Consider the following 19193-nt stretch of genomic DNA (forward strand, 5'->3'; position numbering starts at 1 on the left):
GGGACCCTTTAGGCAAACCTCCCATATCACATTCCTTATCCCAATAGTCGAAAGGCTCCAGACCTCTACTAATCAAGCCCAGACAGCAAGGCGAGTCTGTAATCTTTACTGGGGGGGGGGGCAGAGGCAGGCAGATCTCTGGGAATTAATTCAAGGCCAGCCTGGTCTAGACAGTGAGTTCTAAGTCAGTCAGGGCTACGTGTACAGTGAAACTTTAACTGAAAAAAAAATGCCAAAATGACTTAGACAGGGTGCTTGCTGATACCCACAAATCAATTAATTGTCCCTCAAACCTCTGTGCACATGAACCATGTGTGCCACTCACAATGCAATAAATAAATGTAATTTTTTATTGTTTTTATTGAAGTATATATTTTTCTTCACTTCCCTTCCTTTCTACCCTCCTCCCTTTCTACCCTCTCCCGTGACCCCCATGCTCCCATAAATGTAAAAATTTTAAAGTAAGTTTTTCAGGCTGAGTATGGTATCATAAGCTGGCAATCCCAGCACTCAGGAACCTGGAGAATCTTGGCTTTTAGGCCAACCTGTGCAAGGAGACCCTGGCTATGGAAGGAGACACTGGTTGGGAGGTTGGGGACAACTGGAGAGTCAGTCTAACCTCTTACTCTCCAGCCCCCCACCCCCACCACTGAAATGTTCCATAGGGAAGCGCCTCATTTAGGTGGAGGGTCCTTTAGGCTGCTGTGCTGAGGAGCGTTACAAGTCCAGATCCTCCTCTCAGCGGCTGAGTCCTGGGCTGGAGCGGCTGGTCCATAGAAGTGAGTCCTAAGTGGCTTTAGCCTGTGCTGCGCAGGTGGGGAGAAGCTGAGCTGAGATTAGCTACTGAGGGGGATGAGAGGTTGTTAACTACGAGGCACGGGAGAGGAGTGACCGTGAAAGGCGACAGGCAACCAGAAGCACCATGCCATTGCAGGAGGAGACCCTCCGGGAAGTGTGGGCCTCAGACAGGTGGGAACCCCCACATCGTCCCATGTGAACCCCAGGCCCCATTTGCAGGATCACAGTGGTGGTGGCAGGGTGGGGGGAGTAGAACACAAGAAGGGAACAGCCTGGTTCCATTGTACCCTCAGTGGCCATGAAGAGGACTTGCTGAGCCCGGAACCGCAGCAGTGCCCCAAGCAGGTGTGTCAACAAATTTGGGGTTTGGAAAGGAGGCACGAAGGTGCCCCTCGGGGTACACAGAAAGGGGACTGTCGGGGAGAGGTCCCGGAGAGTTTAGGAGAAGAAAGGGGGGCTAGGACATGGGGTGCCAAGGAACATTTGGGGGTTTTGGGTCTTGGAAGTGACCGTCATGAGAGTATGGGCCATCCACACTGAGAAGGGACTGCAGCACCCCTTGGGATAATCCGAGGCTATTTCTGGCGGCTCCAAGGGATTAGAGGGAGATAGGAGCCCCAGAGTCCCCTTCTCTCCCGGTGACCCCTATTTCACAGCGACCCACCCAGGGACAGAAACTGAGGAAAAAGAAGTCCGAGACCCCGGAGTCTCAGGGATCCAAGCCCCGCAAAGCTGGAGGTGAGTCCTGGGGTGTGTGTGGGGTGCTCGGGAGGGTGTGGGCCGGGGAGGAAGAAGTGGGGACCTCTGAGACAGAACTCTGCCCACACATCTGGTCTAGCTGGGCGCAAGAAGCTCGAGGAGCCGCCCGCAGACCCCGCAGAGGCGCGCGCTGTGCCGACGGTCTACGCCAAGTTCCTTCGGGACCCCGAGGCCAAGAAGCGGGATCCCCGGGAAACCTTTCTGGTTGCCCGCGCCCCAGATGTGGGAGGCGGTGAGTGAGGCGTAGGGAGGGAGGGGCGGACAGTGTGAGCTGTACCTGGGAAGCAGGCGTCACCACCTGGTCACCCAGGCCAGGGGCGGGTTCCCCTCCTCTTTCCCTGTTACACATATGGAGAAACTGAGGCAGCATGGGTCCAAGCTTTTGCCTTGAGCTACAGTTAGTAGTCAAAGTACCCTAGATGGTGGTAGCGGTGGGAAAGCAAGTCAGGAGGGAGCAGAGCAGGGTGCCTCCCACCGCAGCACTGTGCAGGAAGGTGCTTGAAACCCCGCAGCACCCTGCAGGGTCTGGACCTCTGGAGCCTGTATTACAAGAGTATTCTATCCATAGTTGAGGATTTGGAGGAGGATTCCGATGACGATGAGGAAGAGGATGAGGAAGAGGGGAAAAAAGAGAAAAGCTCTCTGTCCCCCAGGAGACCACCCAAGGGAAGAGAGAAGAAAGCCAAAGCCCTAGGCCCGCGGGGTAGGTGCAGGGAGCACCCAGGAACCCACCCACTGGCAGGCAGAAAGAGTCCCCTGAGGGGCGGAGGAGACCGCAAAGCTCCCAGCACCGGTGCAGAGAGCCCCCCCCCTTCAATGCTGGTCCCTAGGTCCCTAAGGAGATCAGTTCTCAAGACTGCAAAGGGAGCGCCAGGGAGGACCGTTCTGTTTTCTTTGGGGGCTTTGCTCTGACTTCATGTGGATTAGCCTTATAATTTGTTTTGTTTTGTTTTTGTTTTTTCGAGACAGGGTTTCTCTTTGTAGCCCAGGCTGTCCTGGAACTCACTCTGTAGACCAGGCTGGCCTCGAACTCAGAGATCTGCTTGCCTCTGCCTCCTGAGCGCTGGGATTAAAGGTGTGTGCCACCACAGCCCAGCTAACGTTATAATTTTTATTAAGTAGATGGAAGTAAAAGGAAATCCTGGGCTAAAGATGGTGAGGACTCCTGGCCTGGAAGGTCTGGTCAGAAATGTGTGGCATGCTGGGTCTGATCTCTGGAGGGTCGGAGGCTGAGCTCCTGGCCGGGGAGGGTCCCCCCTGGAGGAGAGACTGAAGGAGGATTAAGGGCTGAAGTGACAGCCTGGCTTCCATTCATTCCCTCGCTCATTCCTTCCAAGCCTCTTAAGCTGATTCCCAGCCAGATTGTTTTTTAGACTCAGGAGAAAGTAACTTCAGAACCATGGACCACAGTCCCTGTCTGGTGTTCAGCACTCTGGTAACTGCAAGCTGGACCACAGGGTTAGAAGGTGATCCTAGGCCCCAATAGGTTTCTTCTTTTCCGACCCCCTCAAACTTCCTATTCCCAGAGGACCTAGGAAGCCCTGAAATCCCCCGGAAACCACCCCACACCAAGAAGAAGGAGCCAGGGGAGGGAACCAAGCTGAAAAAGACAAAGAAGAAAGGTAAGGGGGAGGGGTGTACACCGCCGGACGGACAGATGGAAGGAGGACAGGGGTCGTTGGGTGTGTTGAAATGGTGACTCCTTCTTGTATCCTCTCTGCAGGGGCTGGGGAGGCTGACAAGGACCCATCAAGGAGTCCAGCAGCCCTGAGGAAGAAGACCCCAGCAGCCATGTTTCTAGTTGGGGAAGGTGGTCCGACTGAAAAGGGTGTGAAGAAGAAAGGTGTGTGGCCGAAGGGTGGCAGGACCGTAGGCACGGTGTGTGCAGTGAGGAGTGAGGGGGGCAAGAGCTGGACCCTGTGGGGGCATCCTGACACCCTTGTTCTGAGAGCCGGATGGCCTTTCTGAGGCTCTGATCAGAACCTGTCTATGGGCGTGGAGAGGATTAAAGGGAAACATGGGTATTGGGAACACCTGGCTGATCAGGGTAAAAGGTCTACAGCCTTTCTCCCTCCATGTTCAGGGCCGGCCAAAGGCTCAGAGGAAGAGAAGAAGGAGGAAGGGGAGGAGGAAGAGGAGGAGTCTTCAGCGATGAAGAATAGCAACCAGAAGGGCCGAGCAAAAGGGAAAGGCAGGAAGGTTGTCACCCGAGGGGCATGTGTGGTGGGATTTTGGGGGTAAGGACTTGGGTCCCCACCCATGACTGGGCACAGGGCCTAGGAGCATCGGGTTCAAGGGGACAGAAGAGGCATGGCTCAGGCCACCCACGGCCCTTACATACTCTGCTGCCAAGGCCTCCCCTCTGCGGTCCCCAGTGAGAAGACACGTGTTAAAATATCAGGGAAGGGCCAGGCAGTGGTCTTTAATCCCAGCACTCGGGAGGCAGAGGCAGGCGGATCTCTGTGAGTTTGAGGTCAACCTGGTCTATAAAGCAAGTTCCAGGACAGCCAGGATTGTTACTCAGAAAGACCCTGTCTTGGAAAACAAAAAACAAAAAACAAAACAAAAACAAAAACAAAAAAAAAACAGGGAGGCTGAGCACACAGCAGCAGGACTCTGGGTTTCAGGAAGGTAGAGGTGGGGGAATGAGATGGGATAAGGTCTTGCCATGTAGCCAAAGCCAGCCTGGAAATGCCAACTCTTTCTACCCTCACTGGTATTGGGATTTCAGGTGAAAGTCTATGTCTGGCATCTGGGAGGCACATCTTACACACCTCTGGGGCACTGACTGACTGGATGTTGGCTAGCGGGAGCCACTGTTAAAATACTTCACTCTGTTTGCTACTCTGAGTTCATCCCTCAGGACCTCTAGCCTCCCAGCCAGGAAAGAGCCCCAGTTCCACATGCATGCAACCCCAGCGCATGGGCAGTGGAGGCAGCAGGATCAGGTGTGCAGAGTTAACCTCAGCTACACAGTGAGGTTGAAGTCATCCTGGCCCACATGAGACCCTGTCTCCAAAAGCAAGGCTGGAGAGATGACTCAGCAGTTAAGAGCATTGGTTGCTCTTGCAGCAGAACTGGGCTTGATTCCCAGCACCCCTATATGGCACCTCACCTTTGTAGCTCCATTTCCAGGGGATCTGATACCCTCTTCTGACCTCTGAAGGCGCCAGACACACCTGAGGTACACAGACACACATACAGGCAAAACACTCACACAGAGAATTTTTTTTTTTGAGACAAGGTTTCTTTTTCTTTTCTTTTCTTTTTTCTTTTAGAGTTTTTGCTTCTTTGTACTTAAAAAAAAAAAGATTGATTTATTTATTAAACATACAATGTACTGCGGCAAGGAGGGCACCAGGTCTCGTTACAGATGGTTGTGAGCTACCATGTGATTGCTGGGAATCGACTCGGGACAGCCAGTGCTCTTACCCTCTGAGCCATCCCTCCAGCCCCGAGACAAGGTTTCTCTGTGTAGCTTTGGGACCTATTCTGGAACTCGCTCTGTAGACTAGGCTGGCCTCGAACTCACAGAGATCCACCTACCTCTGCCTCCCAAGTGCTAACATTAAAGTTGTGTGCTACCACTACCTGACGAAAAAATAAATCTTTAAATAAAGTAACCAATTAATCTCTGACTACCAAAGGCTCCAGAATCTTCACCACAGCTGAGTCTATTCTGAGTTGACATCTTCCACTGTCAAGACATGTTGCTAAGGACTTTGAATGACAACCTGTGCACACACTGGTCTGCAGACAAGGAGAGTTAAAACTCTCCTCAAAAGGGAGAGACCTCCAAGAGCCAGCCCTGGACCGAGCTCTGTGGGTTTAGTAGTTTGTGTAGGAGTGTCAGGTCTTCAGGGATGGATTTGCATTAACCGAGATTACTGCTGTTGCTGTCCAGGGTATCTTATCCCTCCCCACAGCAGGCGTCCAAATTCACAGGTGCAGAGATGTTTGAGTAAGCGATGACTTTTCTCACCTCGCATTCCAGACATAGTCTTGCATTTCCCAAGTTTCTTCTGGAGCGGCTGGAGTACAGTCTAGATGGTCATTTGCCCCTTGGCCAAGCGCCCCAGGCTGTGTTTTACCACATGCAGTGTAGAATTGCCCCCAGCAGAAGGCTCCTCAGCGCTCATAGATAACTTTGAGGCCTCAGGCGCTGAAGCCCCCAGCCTGATAGGTCAGTCGCTCCCCTGCAGAGTCCTGGTTTCTCTCTGGGAGCAGCAGGAGAAAGGGCGCGAGGTCTCACCCTGCCTCCTTCTGTAACTGAAGTGTTACTAGGAAATTCTCCAAGAGTAAGCAAGCTGACAGGTTCCTGAGTCAGCCAAGTCTTGTATGAGTCAGCTATGCCTTGCTGCATAACAAATGGCCTCCAAGCTAGCCAGCTTTCCTGCTTAGTCTCTAAGGGTCATAAATCTAGGGACAGTTTAGCAGAACCATGTGGGCTCATGGTGTCACACGAGGTTGTACTTACCCAAAGACTGACTCGGAATGGACCGTTCGTTTCTAAAGTGGTTCAGCCATGGTTGTTGGTTGGAGGCCTTTCTTCCTTTCCACAGAGACCTCTCCTGTAGGCATGGCATGACCCCCGTTTCTATTGGAACAGGGATGGCTACCCCAGTGTGTTAATGAGACTACAAAGGGTTAATATTTGGAGCACTAGGCATGGTGGTACACACCCCTACTCCAAGCACTGGGAGGCCAAGGAGGATTGTAGTGAGGCCAGCCTGGGCTACAGAGTGACTTTGAGGCTAACCTTGGCCTTCTAGTGAAACCCTATCTCGAAATAAACAAATTAAGGGCTAAAGAGAAGGCTCAGTGGTTAAGAGCATTTGCTGCTCTCACAGAGGACCTGAGTTCAGTTCCTAGCACCTGATGGCTCTCAATAATTTATAACTACAGTTCCAGATTTTTTTTTTTTCAATACAGGGTTTCTCTGTATAACAACCTAGTTGTCCTGGAACTCATTCTGTAGACAGGCTGGCCTTGAATTCACAGGTATGCACTACCACCACCCAGCACCAGGAGATCTTGTACCCTCTTCTGGCCTCCAGGACACCAGGCACACATGTGTTGTACAAACAGACTTGCAGACTAAACGCTTACGTCTATTATAGAAAACAAAAACAAACACTCCACCGCCACCACCCACCACAGAGCCAGCTGTGGCAGATAGCTCATAGCTGTTGTCCCAGAACTTGGGATGTGAAGGCAGGAGGATCAGGAGTTCGAGGCCAGCCTCCATAACATAGTGAGTTCAAGGTCAACCTGGGCTTTATGAGACCTTATCTTTAAATATGAAAATGGGGTTGGAGAGATGACTTAGCAGTTAAGAGCACAGGCTATTCTTCTGAGGACAAGGGTTCAATTCTTAGCACCCACATGGTGACTCACAACTTCCTGTAACTCCAATTCCAGGCGACCTGATACCGTAACACTGACATACATGCAGGCAAAACACCAATGCACACAAAATAAAAATAAATTATATATATATATATATATATATATATATATATATATATAATGAAAATGGAAACAAGAAAGTTGTATCCAGCTGACCGACCTTAGTGTTGGAACATGAACTCAAACTGTGACTGTCTGGGTTCAAGCTAAATAGTTATAATACACTGCAGAATTCCAGAGCCTTCTATCATGAGGTTGGGCTTCTGGGCTGTGGGGGATGGAGATGCCTCCACCCAGGACTGGATGAGAAAGGACTTGTCTCCTTTCTCCCTCCAGAAAGTGGTGAGTGATGGCCTGTCCTGCCTGGGGTGCAGAAAGGGACCTATGGAGTGGGGTATCCTGGCTGATGCGCTGTCTGCCTGTGTAGAAGGAGGAGAGGGCTCCATCTCCCCCCGTGGAAGTGGGTGAACCTCGGGAGTTTGTGCTGCAGCCAGCGCCCCAGGGCAGGGCAGTGTGCTGCCGGCTGACCCGGGACAAGAAGGGCATGGACCGTGGCATGTATCCATCGTACTTCCTACACCTGGACTCGGAGAAGAAGGTCCTGAGAGCGGGGTTGGGGGCGTCTGTCTAGGGCAGGGGCAGTGTCTGGGGCCTCCCTGGTACCCCAGTTCCACTTTGTCACCTCTCTGTTCCCTTCTCTGCAGGTGTTCCTCTTGGCCAGCAGGAAACGCAAGCGCAGTAAGACAGCCAACTACCTCATCTCCAGAGACCCTACCAACTTGTCCAGGGGAGGGGAGGACTTCGTTGGAAAGCTGAGGTGCGGCTGCGCTTCTGGGCCACGGGCAGTCACTTCTGTACCACTGTGGCTGGCAGAGTGCCCCCACATGGGATGCCCCAGAGACGTCCTTCAGCCTAGGGCATCTCACATTCTGACAAGCCTGGATGTCTTGGAGACCTGATCTAGGTGGTTTTGTGGGCTTGGGATGGGCCCCTGGCACTGCATGCCAGCATCTCCCCCAAGGGGTGGGGACTATACCAAGGCTCTCACATAGCTCCATAAGGGCAGGGCCCTTATCATGGAGTGCTACCGGCTCCCACACAGTACCTTCTCTGAGGAGGTGTACTACTAGGTGTGGTGGTACATGCTATAATCCCAGCACTTGGTAGTTAGAGAAAGAATTATCAGGAGTTCAAGGTCACCCTTGGTTGTTTGAGGAGCTTAGAGATAGCCTGGGCTACATTAGACCCTGCTCCCTTTCCCTACAAAAAAGGAGGAGAGAGAGAAAGGGGATGTAGTTAAATTGAAAGAAAAGAGTATTTGCTTAACCAGGTTTAATCCTAGCACCACATACGTTATCATGGAACACAGCTGTAAAGCCAGCACCAGGAGGCAGAGACAGGAGGACCCACAGTTCAAGGCCAGCCTTGTCTACCTCATGAGACAATGTTTCAAGAGCAAAGGAAAGCAGTATTTACTGAGTGTATGAACAAGCAAAGGGAGACTCAACATGGCTGGGAAGGCTTCCCTATAGCGGCTCAGCTACCCGCTAGTCTGAAAGGACTTCTTCTTCTTCTTCTTCTTCTTCTTCTTCTTCTTCTTCTTCTTCTTCTTCTTCTTCTTCTTCTTCTTCTTCTTCTTCTTCTTCTTCTTCTCCTCCTCCTCCTCCTCCTCCTCCTCCTCCTCCTCCTCCTCCTCCTCCTCCTCCTCCTCCTCCTCCTCCTCCTCCCAGGCTGGCCTTGAACTCCTGCCTCTGCCCCCTTCATCAAATCCTACTGATGTGTGCCACCACAACTGGCCTGAAAGAACTTCATTTATTTGTGCATTTCACGAAAGTCTGTAGGAGCCTGCCCATGCCTCAGGCACAGCCTTGAGCACTTTCCAAACATTACCCAGAGATTATTCCCTGACCCCTACTGTGTGCACGGCCATGTGCATTCAGTAGGTCAATGATCAAAATAACCAACTCAAGGGGGACAGGAGACTGCTATCTCCTGGGGCCACAGAGGGAGACAAAATCCGAATTATTTATTTATATATTTAGTGTGTGTTTGGCTTTTGTTCTTTGTTTTTGAGACAGGAATCTCTGTGTAACAGTCCTGGCTGTCCTCAAATTTACAGAAACCCGCCTGCCTCTGCTTCCTGAGTGCTGGGATTAAAGGTGTGCAACACGATGCCCGGCTTGAATTATTTATCTTATTATTTAGTTTTATTCTGAGTGTGGTGTGTTCAGGCACATGCATGCAGGTATGTCTGTGTGGAGGTTGGAGGACAACTTTGTAGGCTCAGTTCTCTTTTTGCCTTTTCAGGGCTCAAACTTGGCTCCTCAGCCTGTGCTGACCCCTTTACCACTGAGCCTCAGCCTTAATTTTTTTTTTTTTGGTTATTTTTGAGACAGGGTTTCTCTGTAGCTTTGGAGCCTGTCCTGGAACTAGCCAGGCTGGTCCCAAACTCACAGAGATCTGCCTGCCTCTGCCTCCTGAGTGCTGGGATTAAAGGTATGTGCCACCACCACCCGGCAGAGCCTTAGTTTTGATTTTTTTTTTCTTTTTTGAGACAGGGTCCAGGCTGGTTTGGCCTCATTATGTGGTGGCAGGTGATCTTCTGCCATGCCTGCCAAATGCAGCAGTTACTGCCACACCTGACTCTGTTTTTCTTGCTGTTTTCTTGCTGCTGGGGATTGAACCTAGAGCCTCAGGCATGCAAAGAAGTGTACTCCACCAATGAGCCCACAGCCAGACTGTTTCAAAACAACAGTGATAAGTAATAATTTTAAAACTCTCCCTTCAAGGGAAGCCTGGATCAAGGCACCTGACATACTCACTCCCGAGACACACACTGCCCCTTGCTCTTGAACTAGGAGCTTGGGGGAAGGGTTTTGGAATGAGAGGTGGTAGGGACCCTCTTGCCTTGGTTCAACTCTTCTCCCACCCTCAGGTCCAATCTCCTGGGCAACCGCTTCACAGTCTTTGACAATGGGCAAAACCCACAGCGCGGCAGAGGTGTGGACGTGGGGAGCCTGCGCCAGGAGCTGGCAGCTGTGATCTATGTGAGAAGCCACCGTCGCCACCGTGCCCGGCTCTCCTCGGATGGGATGCAGCCTGACATCCATCTCTCTCTTTCAGGAAACCAATGTTTTAGGGTTCCGAGGACCCCGTCGCATGACTGTCATCATCCCTGGAATGAACTCGGACAATGAGAGGGTCCCTATCCGGCCCCGAAATGTGAGCCTCTATCTCCCTAGTCTTGCAGGAACCTTGCAGACTGGGTGAACCTAGGGTCTCAGAGACCGATGGCTGGCATGTCCCAGGCTCCTGGGTGACTGATGTCACTTCAGTCATTTACAATGAAAAGTAACAACCCTGTCAGCTGTCCATTCACTTTCCCTGCTAGGAGGCCAAGCTGCCATTGGAGGCCACGCTGGCCAGGAAGCTGGGCCTTGCAGGTTCTGTGGACCCCACCATCACTACTTCTGAGGCCTGTCAGTAAGAACCAAGGTCCAAACGGGACACAGCCGTGATCAGAACACTAGCTGCTGGGCTGGGGTGGCTCACCTGACAGGCACGAGGCACTGGGTTCCATCCCCGGTGCCACAAAAGCCAGACATTGTGGTTCACACCTCTAATCCCGGCACTCAGGAGGTAAAGCAAGAGGATTAGAAGTTTAAGGTTATCCTCAGCTACACAGGGAGTTTGAGGCCAGCCTGGGCTATATGGGACCCTGACAACACACACACACATGCACAAAAAATAGTAGTAGTAGTAATAATGATAATAACAATAATAATAATAATAGAGGGGGCTTGGAGATGTCTCTGTCAATAAAATACCTGCTGTACAAGCATGAAGGCCTGAGGGGAGATTCCCAGTATCCATGTAAAAGCTGGGCACAGTGGTGTGTACCTGTACCCCAGCACCGGGCAGGTGGAGATGGGTGGATCCCCAAATGCATTGATTACCCAGCCTACCTCAATCAATGAGCTCCAGGTTCAGTGGGAGACTAGGGCATGAATAGTGGCCCACAACTCCTCCTGGGTGCCAGTTACATCTTTCCACTCTCTGCCAGAGCACCCGCCCCCTCAACAAGACCTGCTCTCAGCGCTGTTCATCCTGCATCTGCTGAGACCCTCTGTGGACATTACAGTCCAGGCTGAACAACAGCCGCACATCCATCCTGGCCCACTGAGCAAGCCCAGCTACCTCTAACCATCCTTTCTCTGTTACCTCCCCTTGGGCGCCCCAGTCCAGCGATGGGCTGCTGGTGCGCTGGCAGAACAAGACCCTGGAGAGCCTCATCGAACTACATAACAAGCCGCCCATCTGGAACGAAGACAGTGGCTCCTACACCCTCAACTTCCAGGGCCGGGTCACCCAGGCCTCCGTCAAGAACTTTCAGATTGTGCACGCTGATGACCGTGAGTGTCTGAGGACCCTCTCCCCTCCCCTCTTGACTCTGGTTTGGGAGGGGGCTCAGAGAGTTCGAGCAAAAGTCTTGGGGTTCACTAGTACAAGTTAGTGACCTAGCCTTGACCAGGGTCCTTGGGTAGATGCTGGGACATTCCCAATGGTATAGTGATGAGGGGAGGGATGAAGGTGGGAATTTGGGGACCACCTAGAGTCTAACCCCTTGGTGTGTAGTCGGCGGTGGCACCCAAGACCGCAGAGCAGAAACGAGAGTTAGAAATTATTATTTTCATGATAATTGTCCTAAAACAAGGTCTCACTATATAGTTCTGGCTGCTCTTAAACTATCTATGAGGACAAAACTGGCCTTAAACTCACAGAGATCCTCCTGCTTCCCCAGTGCTGGGATTAAAAGTATAGCCACCATACCCTGCTAAAATAGAGGATTGTCTTTGTGGGGTGGATTTTTAGTTTTTTAAAACAGGTTTCTCTCTGTTACATGTCCTGGAAACTCTTTGTAGACCAGGCTGGCCTCAAACTCGCAGAGATCCCCCTGCCTCTGCCTCCCGAGTACTGGGATTATCGAGGCTTGCCACCATGCCCAGCAAGAATTATCTTTTAAGAACAGGATAGCTAGGGCTTGGGGGGAGGCAAGTGTCTGTGTGTCTTCTGTGTCTGTGTGTAGTTCGAGGACAACCTGCAGGAGCCACTTCTCTCCCCTCATCAGTTGAGTCCCAGGAATCAGATGAATTTGACCTGAAGGTCACCAGACTTGGCAGCAAGCACCAAGAGTAGGAAATATGGACCATGAATTTCTAAATGTCTACGACTTTTTTTTTAAGATTTATAATTTTATGCTGGGTGGTGGTGGTGCACACCTTTAATCTCATCTCTCAGAAGGCAGAGGAAGGCGGATCTCTGAGAGTCTGAGTCCAACCTGATCTACAGAACGAGTTCCAGGACAGCTAGGGCTATTCAGAGAAACCCTGTCTCGAAAAACAAAAACAAAAATAAGATCTATTATTTTTTATGTGTGTGTGCCTGCATGACTTACGTGCACCTTGTGTGTGCAGGTGCCCACAGAGGCCAGAGGGTGTCAATCTCCTGGAACTAGAGTTACAGGCAGTCTTATGGGTGCCGGGTCCTCTGCAAGAGCAGTCAGTGCTCTTTACTGCGGAGTCATATCTCCGGCCCTCTACTTTTTCTCAGAGACTGCCCCTGAGGACTTATTTAGGGAACCAAGATCTCCAGGGCATGAACGTCTCTGTCCTAGCTTGGGCAAGAGGTTCCACAAAGGGTTTGGCCAGTGCCATGCAACCCCCCCCCCCCAGTCCTATTGCTGTCCCCAGTATCTCATGTCCCCAGGCCTTGGGACTGCTCACCAGGCCAGTTCCTGTGGGAGCCTGGTTCGCCACCAGACCAGGATGGAGGGGTTTTGTTTTAAAATAGCTTTCTATCCCTATTCATGCTGTGAGAGAAGTGCTGAGATCCGGGCTGGGAAGCCAGTTGGGTGGTCTTGCCTGTTATCCGGGTGACCAGCCTGGTCCTCTTAGACAGATTCAGGACGGCCAGGGCATTTGGGAGGGAGATAGCAGGAGGATTAGGAATTCAAGGCCAGCCTCGGCTACCCATAGAGAGAAGGGAGAATGGAGGGAAGGGTGGGGAAAGAGGCTGATTGATTGAGAGTGATTGGAATTGGTAGCTCCAGAGCAGGAGAGGCCTGCCACTCCACTCCTGGTTAGAGAAGGGCCTGAACCAGGGTCAAATGTGGGCATAAGAACTGGGGTTGGGCAGAGGAATGAGGCCAAAACTGGATAACAGAGGGAAGGGTTCTGGTTTGGACAAGTTTGTCAGAGTCCTGTACAGCTAGGTTACAGATTTGCTGTAGCCCTGGGCAGATGGTGATAAGGTGGGGCTCCTGCCCTGCGGACTTGGTGTGACAGACCCTATACAGGCGGGGCTCCTTGGCTGACTCAGTAAAGGGAAGGTTGCCCGAGGCTGCCTGGGGGCTGTGACTCCAGATCAAGGAAAAAGACCTCCCGGTGTTAAGGAGTTGCCTGTCAAGAGGGGGCCTGAGGTCACCCCACTGTCTTTCCAGCCGACTATATAGTGCTCCAGTTCGGCCGCGTAGCCGAGGACGCCTTCACTCTGGACTACCGGTACCCGCTGTGCGCCCTGCAGGCCTTCGCCATCGCCCTCTCCAGCTTCGATGGGAAGCTGGCCTGCGAGTGACCCCACAACCCCTCAGCGCTGGGAAAACACTCAGCTGGGGGTGATAGAATCCCTTCCCCACAGCCCGCGCACCCCCAGCTTGGCACCGGCTAGGCGGAGGAGCGCTGACTGGGATGGAGATGAACATCTGGTCACCCCCTCCTCCTCAGTCACTTCCTGCCCAGGAGCCCGAGTCAGACGTTCGAGGCCCCTCCAGGACTTCACTGGGGGAAACGGAGAAGCAGGGTCAGAGACCCACATTCTCAATAAAGTTACATCCCAGACTGAACGCAGCAGTAATTCCCGGATGCGTGCTTGTAGACCCAGGTGCCCATGCGTGCTCTAAACTCCCTTCTATCCTTCTGTCCTATGGATCCTCAGCAGGACCTCAGGGTCCGGCCCTCGACTCTCCAGGCCGCAGGGCGGAGAAGGAGGGGCCCCAGAGGTCCAGGAAGAGGGAGAAAGGGAGAAATTCGAGAAACAAGCCACTCGGGGAGAACCAGACAAACCGGGTCCGGGCAGGGCGGAGCCGGGTCTGGGGCCCCGGAGTGGGGGGGGGGGCGGGCTCTCGGTGGGAGGAGCGCTGCAGAGGCCTCGACTGCGGCAGACCAGATGGGAAGGGCGCCGCTTCGCTTCACGAAACGCCGTTCCCCAGGACCCCAGACTCCTTCAAGAGTCCGGCCCAGGGGGCAGAGCTCTGCTCTTGGCTCCGCTCCAGGCCTGATCCCCAAGATTCAGCGGGGTACCCGAAAGGGGGTTGCGTAGGGGAGGTGGGGACTCTGAGATGGCGAACGAGAACTGGGGTGCGCGGGCGGGCGAATCCACAGTGACGGGCGTTCTTGGGGCTGGGTGGTCAGAGACCGCAAGCCCGGGCCCGCCTTAGACCACGCCTCCACACTAACACCGCCCATCCATGACCCCGCCCAGATCTAACTCCGCCCACACGTCCCGCCCCTCTAGCCCGCAGCCCCCACCCCCCGCCCGGCTCCTCAACACAAACTTTCCGTCCCGCTCGCTCCCTCCTCCGCGCCCAGCACCTCCCGCTCCGGCCCGGCTCATTCCGTGCATTCCGGCCATCCCCCTGCCCACGACCCCCCTTTCCGGCCCCCCTTGCTACTCCTTCGGGCCCGGAGGAGCGGCCCGGCGGAGCGCCCCCCGGAGCTCGGAGCAGGTAAGCCCAGGGGACACAACTCGGAGGCCTCGCGCGCAGAGGTGACTGCTCGGGTGGCTTCTGGATGGCGGGGACCCGAGACACCCTGGGGGCGCTGAGCTATTGTCCAGCCTGCGCCCGAGCCCAGGACCTGGGTGCCGGGAAGTTTGGAGGGAAGGGGGGGGGGGGAGACGCTCTCCGGGAAGCCCCGCCCACTCACCCCACCCCCCCACGACCCGGAGGCTGGAAGCCCGGAGTGTCCCGGGTGCCCGGGCCTGGCCCCGCCGAGTGCCGGGGTGTGCGCCCAGAGCCGCGGGCTTGGAGGGCCTGCCGCCGGGACTCGTATCCGGAGCGCCCTTTGGACTCCGGGAACCCGCGGGCCCCGGCTCCACGCAGGCCTTGGCCAGGGCGCGTCGGTGTGAGCACTGCTCGCGGCTGCGCTGGGACCCGGCCGGGCGTCGGGAAGCCACACTGCGAGCCCGGAGCGTGTGCGCACCGAAGGGGGACGCCTGTCCCCTCCAGTTCTGCGGCCCGCGTCGGGGCGAGGGCTTCAGAGTGTCAGCTCTAGCCGAGGAGTCTCGCTCAGGACGCGGCTTCATTTGGGGCCTTCTCCGCAGAACTTGTTAAGGCAATTGAGGGAGTCTGGGCTTCCCTTCCCACTCGGGTCCTCTCCATTGTCCATCACGTCTTTATTCCTTCTTGGGAAGGGAGGCCGGAGCGCTGGTGTGGATCTGTTTTCTAGCCCCAGCAGGCCCTGGGGCAGTGTCACTGAAGCCCCTACTCTACCCCCACCCCCAATAGGGGCCCTGATTGAGGGCTTAGATTCTTAAAGAGCGAGAAGGAACGCGGTCCGGGGCCGGGCTTCTCAGGGTCTGTGTCCCGAGCTCTCCAGATAGGAGCAGAACCAAGTCAGGCCTGGACTTGTAGCCCAGCGGAGAGGATGGGGGTGGGGGCTGGACACGGCTTTGAGGGGCTGGTGTCTATGGTGGCTCCGTGTATTCGCGCTCCCGTGGCCTGGTTCTGTGCACACACGGTTCCGCCTCCGTGTTGGGGTCTGGGACACCCCCCCTCCCCCGGCTGAGGGTTGTTGTCGCCTGGGGTCAAGAAGGAAAGCAGATAGAAGGTGGGGGTTCAGGGAGACTATGGCTCTGTCATTCCTAGACCCCGGACCTCCCTCGGAGACTCCTTCTCCACGCTTCTTCTGAGCACTTGTTAAAGTAGTTGAGGGCAGCTGGTCTTCCCTTCCCACTCAGGTCTTCCCCATTGTCTGTCACGCTTTTTATTCCTTCATGGGAAGGTCGGGGTTCTACTCATCCAGTGGCCAAAAGAGTAGCCAGACCTTCCCCACCCCCAGGGAGGGAACTGTAATTAATGCTAATTAGCACTTTGGGGCTGGGGATGGTGGAACAGAATGGTCAGTGGTTGGCAGGAGATCTCTGAGTGTGTGCACACACACGTAGGTGAGTGTCTATCCAGAGGCCTGCACCCACATCACTGTGAGTTTTTACATCCTGGCTTGCTATGTTGTCGGGGAGAAGAGACAGCTCAACCGAGGTCAAGAGACAGGTCTCTGGTCCCCTGATGGGCCAGTTGTGTGGGTGACTCCCCCCAGGCGCCTAATCCCTGAGCCCCGCAGAGGCTTGTCCCCCTGTCTGCCTCAGTCTCCCTTCATCGTGGAAGCTGAACCTGGAGAGGTCTGGAGAGGTGGGAGGGTGGCCCCTGATGGTACAAAGAAGGCAGGAGGGTGAAGTCTTGGGGGGGAGGCTTATAGTTAAGGCAAGGATAAGGATGAGAGGTAGGTAACCTGAAGTAGTGGTGAAAAGACAGGGAGGCTGTGGAGTTAGGGGTGCTTGCTCTTGTAAGTGGGGTTCAGAGGCCACTGGGTGGCTACCTCCAGCCTCAGTCCCAGAGCCTTTCAGGCTCTCTAGGGCTCCACATAGGAGCTTGGGGAACCGAAGCCCCAGGCCTGTCTGTGCTCAGAGGATGCAGTTGCTGAGGGCTGGAGGGTGGACTCCTGCTTGAGGGACCAGGGACCAGGCTGGTCCGAGGCTCTCAGGAGGTCCCAGCCTTGTCCCCCGTGGGGCACAGGACCTGTAGCAGCCCTAGGACCCCCTCCTAAGTCTCTCTGGTTAGAGCTGGGGATCAGAAGGTTGCTGCGGTCCCTGTGGGTACTGTTGCCAGGTGCGGGCGCTACCTGTCTCCAGACCCAGAATCCAGACCCAGCTCCCCAAAGCCTCAGCCCTTGGGGTTTCCTCGAGTGCTGATTGTTTCCTGGATTCCCTGCCAGGCCTAAAAGGGCAGGAAGTGATAGAGGAAACGAGAAGCCCTGTGTGACTGCATTGGAGCATCCGAGAGGAGCGTGAAGGGTCGTCAGTGTGGGATGCGCTATCCAGCGGGTACCTGTGGGAAAGAAGCCAAATGGAGATTTTGTGAGCACACGTAGGAAAACCTGTCTGTGGCAACGTGGGTGAGAGCCACAGTGGTGTTCTCCATCCTTGTGGTCACGAGAGAAACTGAGAACTTGGGCTGGCGAGATGGCTCCAAGGCTTAAAAAAAAAAGTGCTTGAGCCAAACTTGCTGACCTGTGTTCAATGTCCAGAGCCCACACGGTGGGAAGAGAGCCCATGACTCTCTGGTGTGTAAGTCGGTTGGGGAGTGGAGATTTCTCTGTGTGTGCCTGTGTGTGTCCGAGAAGCTGCTGAGGTGACTTTCTGTTGTTGGGCATCGCGCTGGGATAATCGTGACGAAAATTGTGTCTGTGGGTACCACTGGCAGTGATGCTGTGGCTCTAGGCAAGGGGCATCCCTGTGACCTGTCATGCCATGGGGCTGCCTGTTGTGAAGTGAGTGAGGTGGCCTTGGGTTTGTCTGTGTGACTGTTTATGACACCGTAAGTGAGCACAAGGACAGGATCCTCTGATGTGTACCAGGGTGCCGTGTAGCTGGAGAGACAGCCAGAGTGTGTGGCTCCCTGTGTAGAAACTGGGGTGTGACTGAGACGCCGTGGGTGGTCACTGTCTCAGCTTGTGTGGGTGACATCCTCAGGGCTATGCCACACAGGGTGTGGGGGCCTGTGATCCCAATGCACGCAGCATCTATCTGGAAGACCTTGCAAAAGATACCTTCAAGTTGGGTGTGGTGGTGCACACCTTCTGAAGCAGAGGCAGGTGAATCTCTATGAGTTCAGCCTGGTCTACAGATCGAGTTCCAGGACAGCCAGGGCTACATGCCCAGTGGGGTCCTGACACTAGAGAGACCAAGTTAGGCATGGCTTTAAGGCTACCCAGGCTCACCAGGGCTGTACAATGAAACTCACTCTCCGACAGAAATCTAACATGGTAGGTATTACAGGTATGTGCTTTTTTCCCACTCACACTGCAGTCCCCAACACTTGAGAGGCTGAGGTATGAGGATGGTGAGTTCAAGGCCAGCCACAGCTACAAAGTGAGACCTTATCTCAAAACCCAATAAGAACAAAAAAAGAGGAATTAAAAATGATAAATTTATGTTATAATACACATAACCTTAATTTGAATTTTTCCTCACACTTGTAAACCCCAAAACTTGGGAGTGCCACAAATTTGAGGGTGACCTAGGTTACACGAGTGAAGACCCGCTTTCAAAAGTGGGTGGTGGGGTCAACGAGATGGCTCAGTGGGAAGAGGTGCTTGCGGCTCAGCCTGATGACCTGAGCTTCATCTTCAGGACCTATGTGGTGGAAGGAGCATAGGACTAACCTCCACAGGCGCTCACTTGCGCGCTCTCTCTCTCTCCCTCTCTCTCTCTCTCTCTCTCTCTCTCTCTCTCTCTCTCTCTCACACACACACACACGAATAAATAACACTATGATTATATGTGAACATGAATATATATATTTAAAACACAGGAGGCTACACAGTAAGGTGGCTACTGCCTCCTGTGTCAGAGGAGGGACAAGGTGGCAGCCTGTGTGCTCATAGAAGACACTGAGACTTCCCATGACATCGCTGATTGCTGGCAGCCCAGTGGGTGACTTGGCAGGGGTGGTGGATAGCCACGTGGTAACTGAGTTCTGTGGGACCCCAGCTCCTCTGGTTGTCTCTCAGCCTGCCCCCCCCCCCAACTGGATCTCTGGGGTTTCCTATACACAAAGAGACCCTGGAGAGTGACAGAGTTTGGGAGGCCTTCTGGGACTGGTCAGCTCCATCTGCGGGAGGCTTGGGGGCTCTGAGGAGGGGGCTGTTCCTGGCCAGGGCTCCAGGGGTGGTGGAGAGGGGAGGGAACCGTAGTTCTCAAATTGGAAGCACATTAGTTGAGCGGGAAGGGGGGAGGCACCGCCTCCTCCAGTCGGCCTGTAAATCACTCCCTCCTGTGGAGAACGGGCGCGGGTCCTCTCTCCCCAGCATGGCAGGGTGTGGCTACTTGGCCTGTCCCTCCTGGGTCCTTAGACTGGAGGGGGGGGGGGGAGGCGTAGAGCATCTTTACCC

At 54.1% G+C, this 19193-nt stretch overlaps 2 protein-coding genes across 3 annotated transcripts in view; both read left to right on the top strand.

Annotated features, from left to right (window-relative positions):
* On the top strand, window positions 1-13862 carry Tulp1 (TUB like protein 1). 2 transcript variants are annotated; one of them, XM_087898379.1, is made up of 15 exons: window positions 1-969; window positions 1092-1143; window positions 1455-1536; window positions 1637-1789; window positions 2126-2260; window positions 3084-3179; window positions 3281-3400; window positions 3641-3756; window positions 7104-7109; window positions 7394-7564; window positions 7671-7783; window positions 9902-10013; window positions 10090-10188; window positions 11207-11378; window positions 13466-13862. In XM_087898379.1, exons 1-15 carry the CDS (start codon window positions 923-925, stop codon window positions 13597-13599), a joined length of 1608 nt encoding a protein of 535 aa, XP_087754505.1. In that variant the 5' UTR covers window positions 1-922; the 3' UTR covers window positions 13600-13862. The 2 variants fall into 2 exon arrangements, with proteins under 2 accessions (XP_087754505.1, XP_087754506.1); XM_087898380.1 differs by lacking the exons at window positions 2126-2260; window positions 7104-7109 and having other exon boundaries at window positions 3707-3756.
* Tead3 (TEA domain transcription factor 3) overlaps window positions 13713-19193 on the top strand; it is a 19649-nt gene continuing 14168 nt past the window's right edge. The window contains exons 1-3 of the mRNA XM_085680120.2: window positions 13713-13824; window positions 13960-14320; window positions 14613-14749. Of these exons, the coding sequence (XP_085536246.2) occupies window positions 13713-13824; window positions 13960-14320; window positions 14613-14749 (610 nt within the window). The remainder of the gene's footprint in view (window positions 13825-13959; window positions 14321-14612; window positions 14750-19193) is intronic.

Source organism: Myodes glareolus, chromosome 18, assembly GCF_982192425.1.
Source record: "Myodes glareolus chromosome 18, mMyoGla1.1, whole genome shotgun sequence".
NCBI lineage: Eukaryota > Metazoa > Chordata > Mammalia > Rodentia > Cricetidae > Myodes > Myodes glareolus.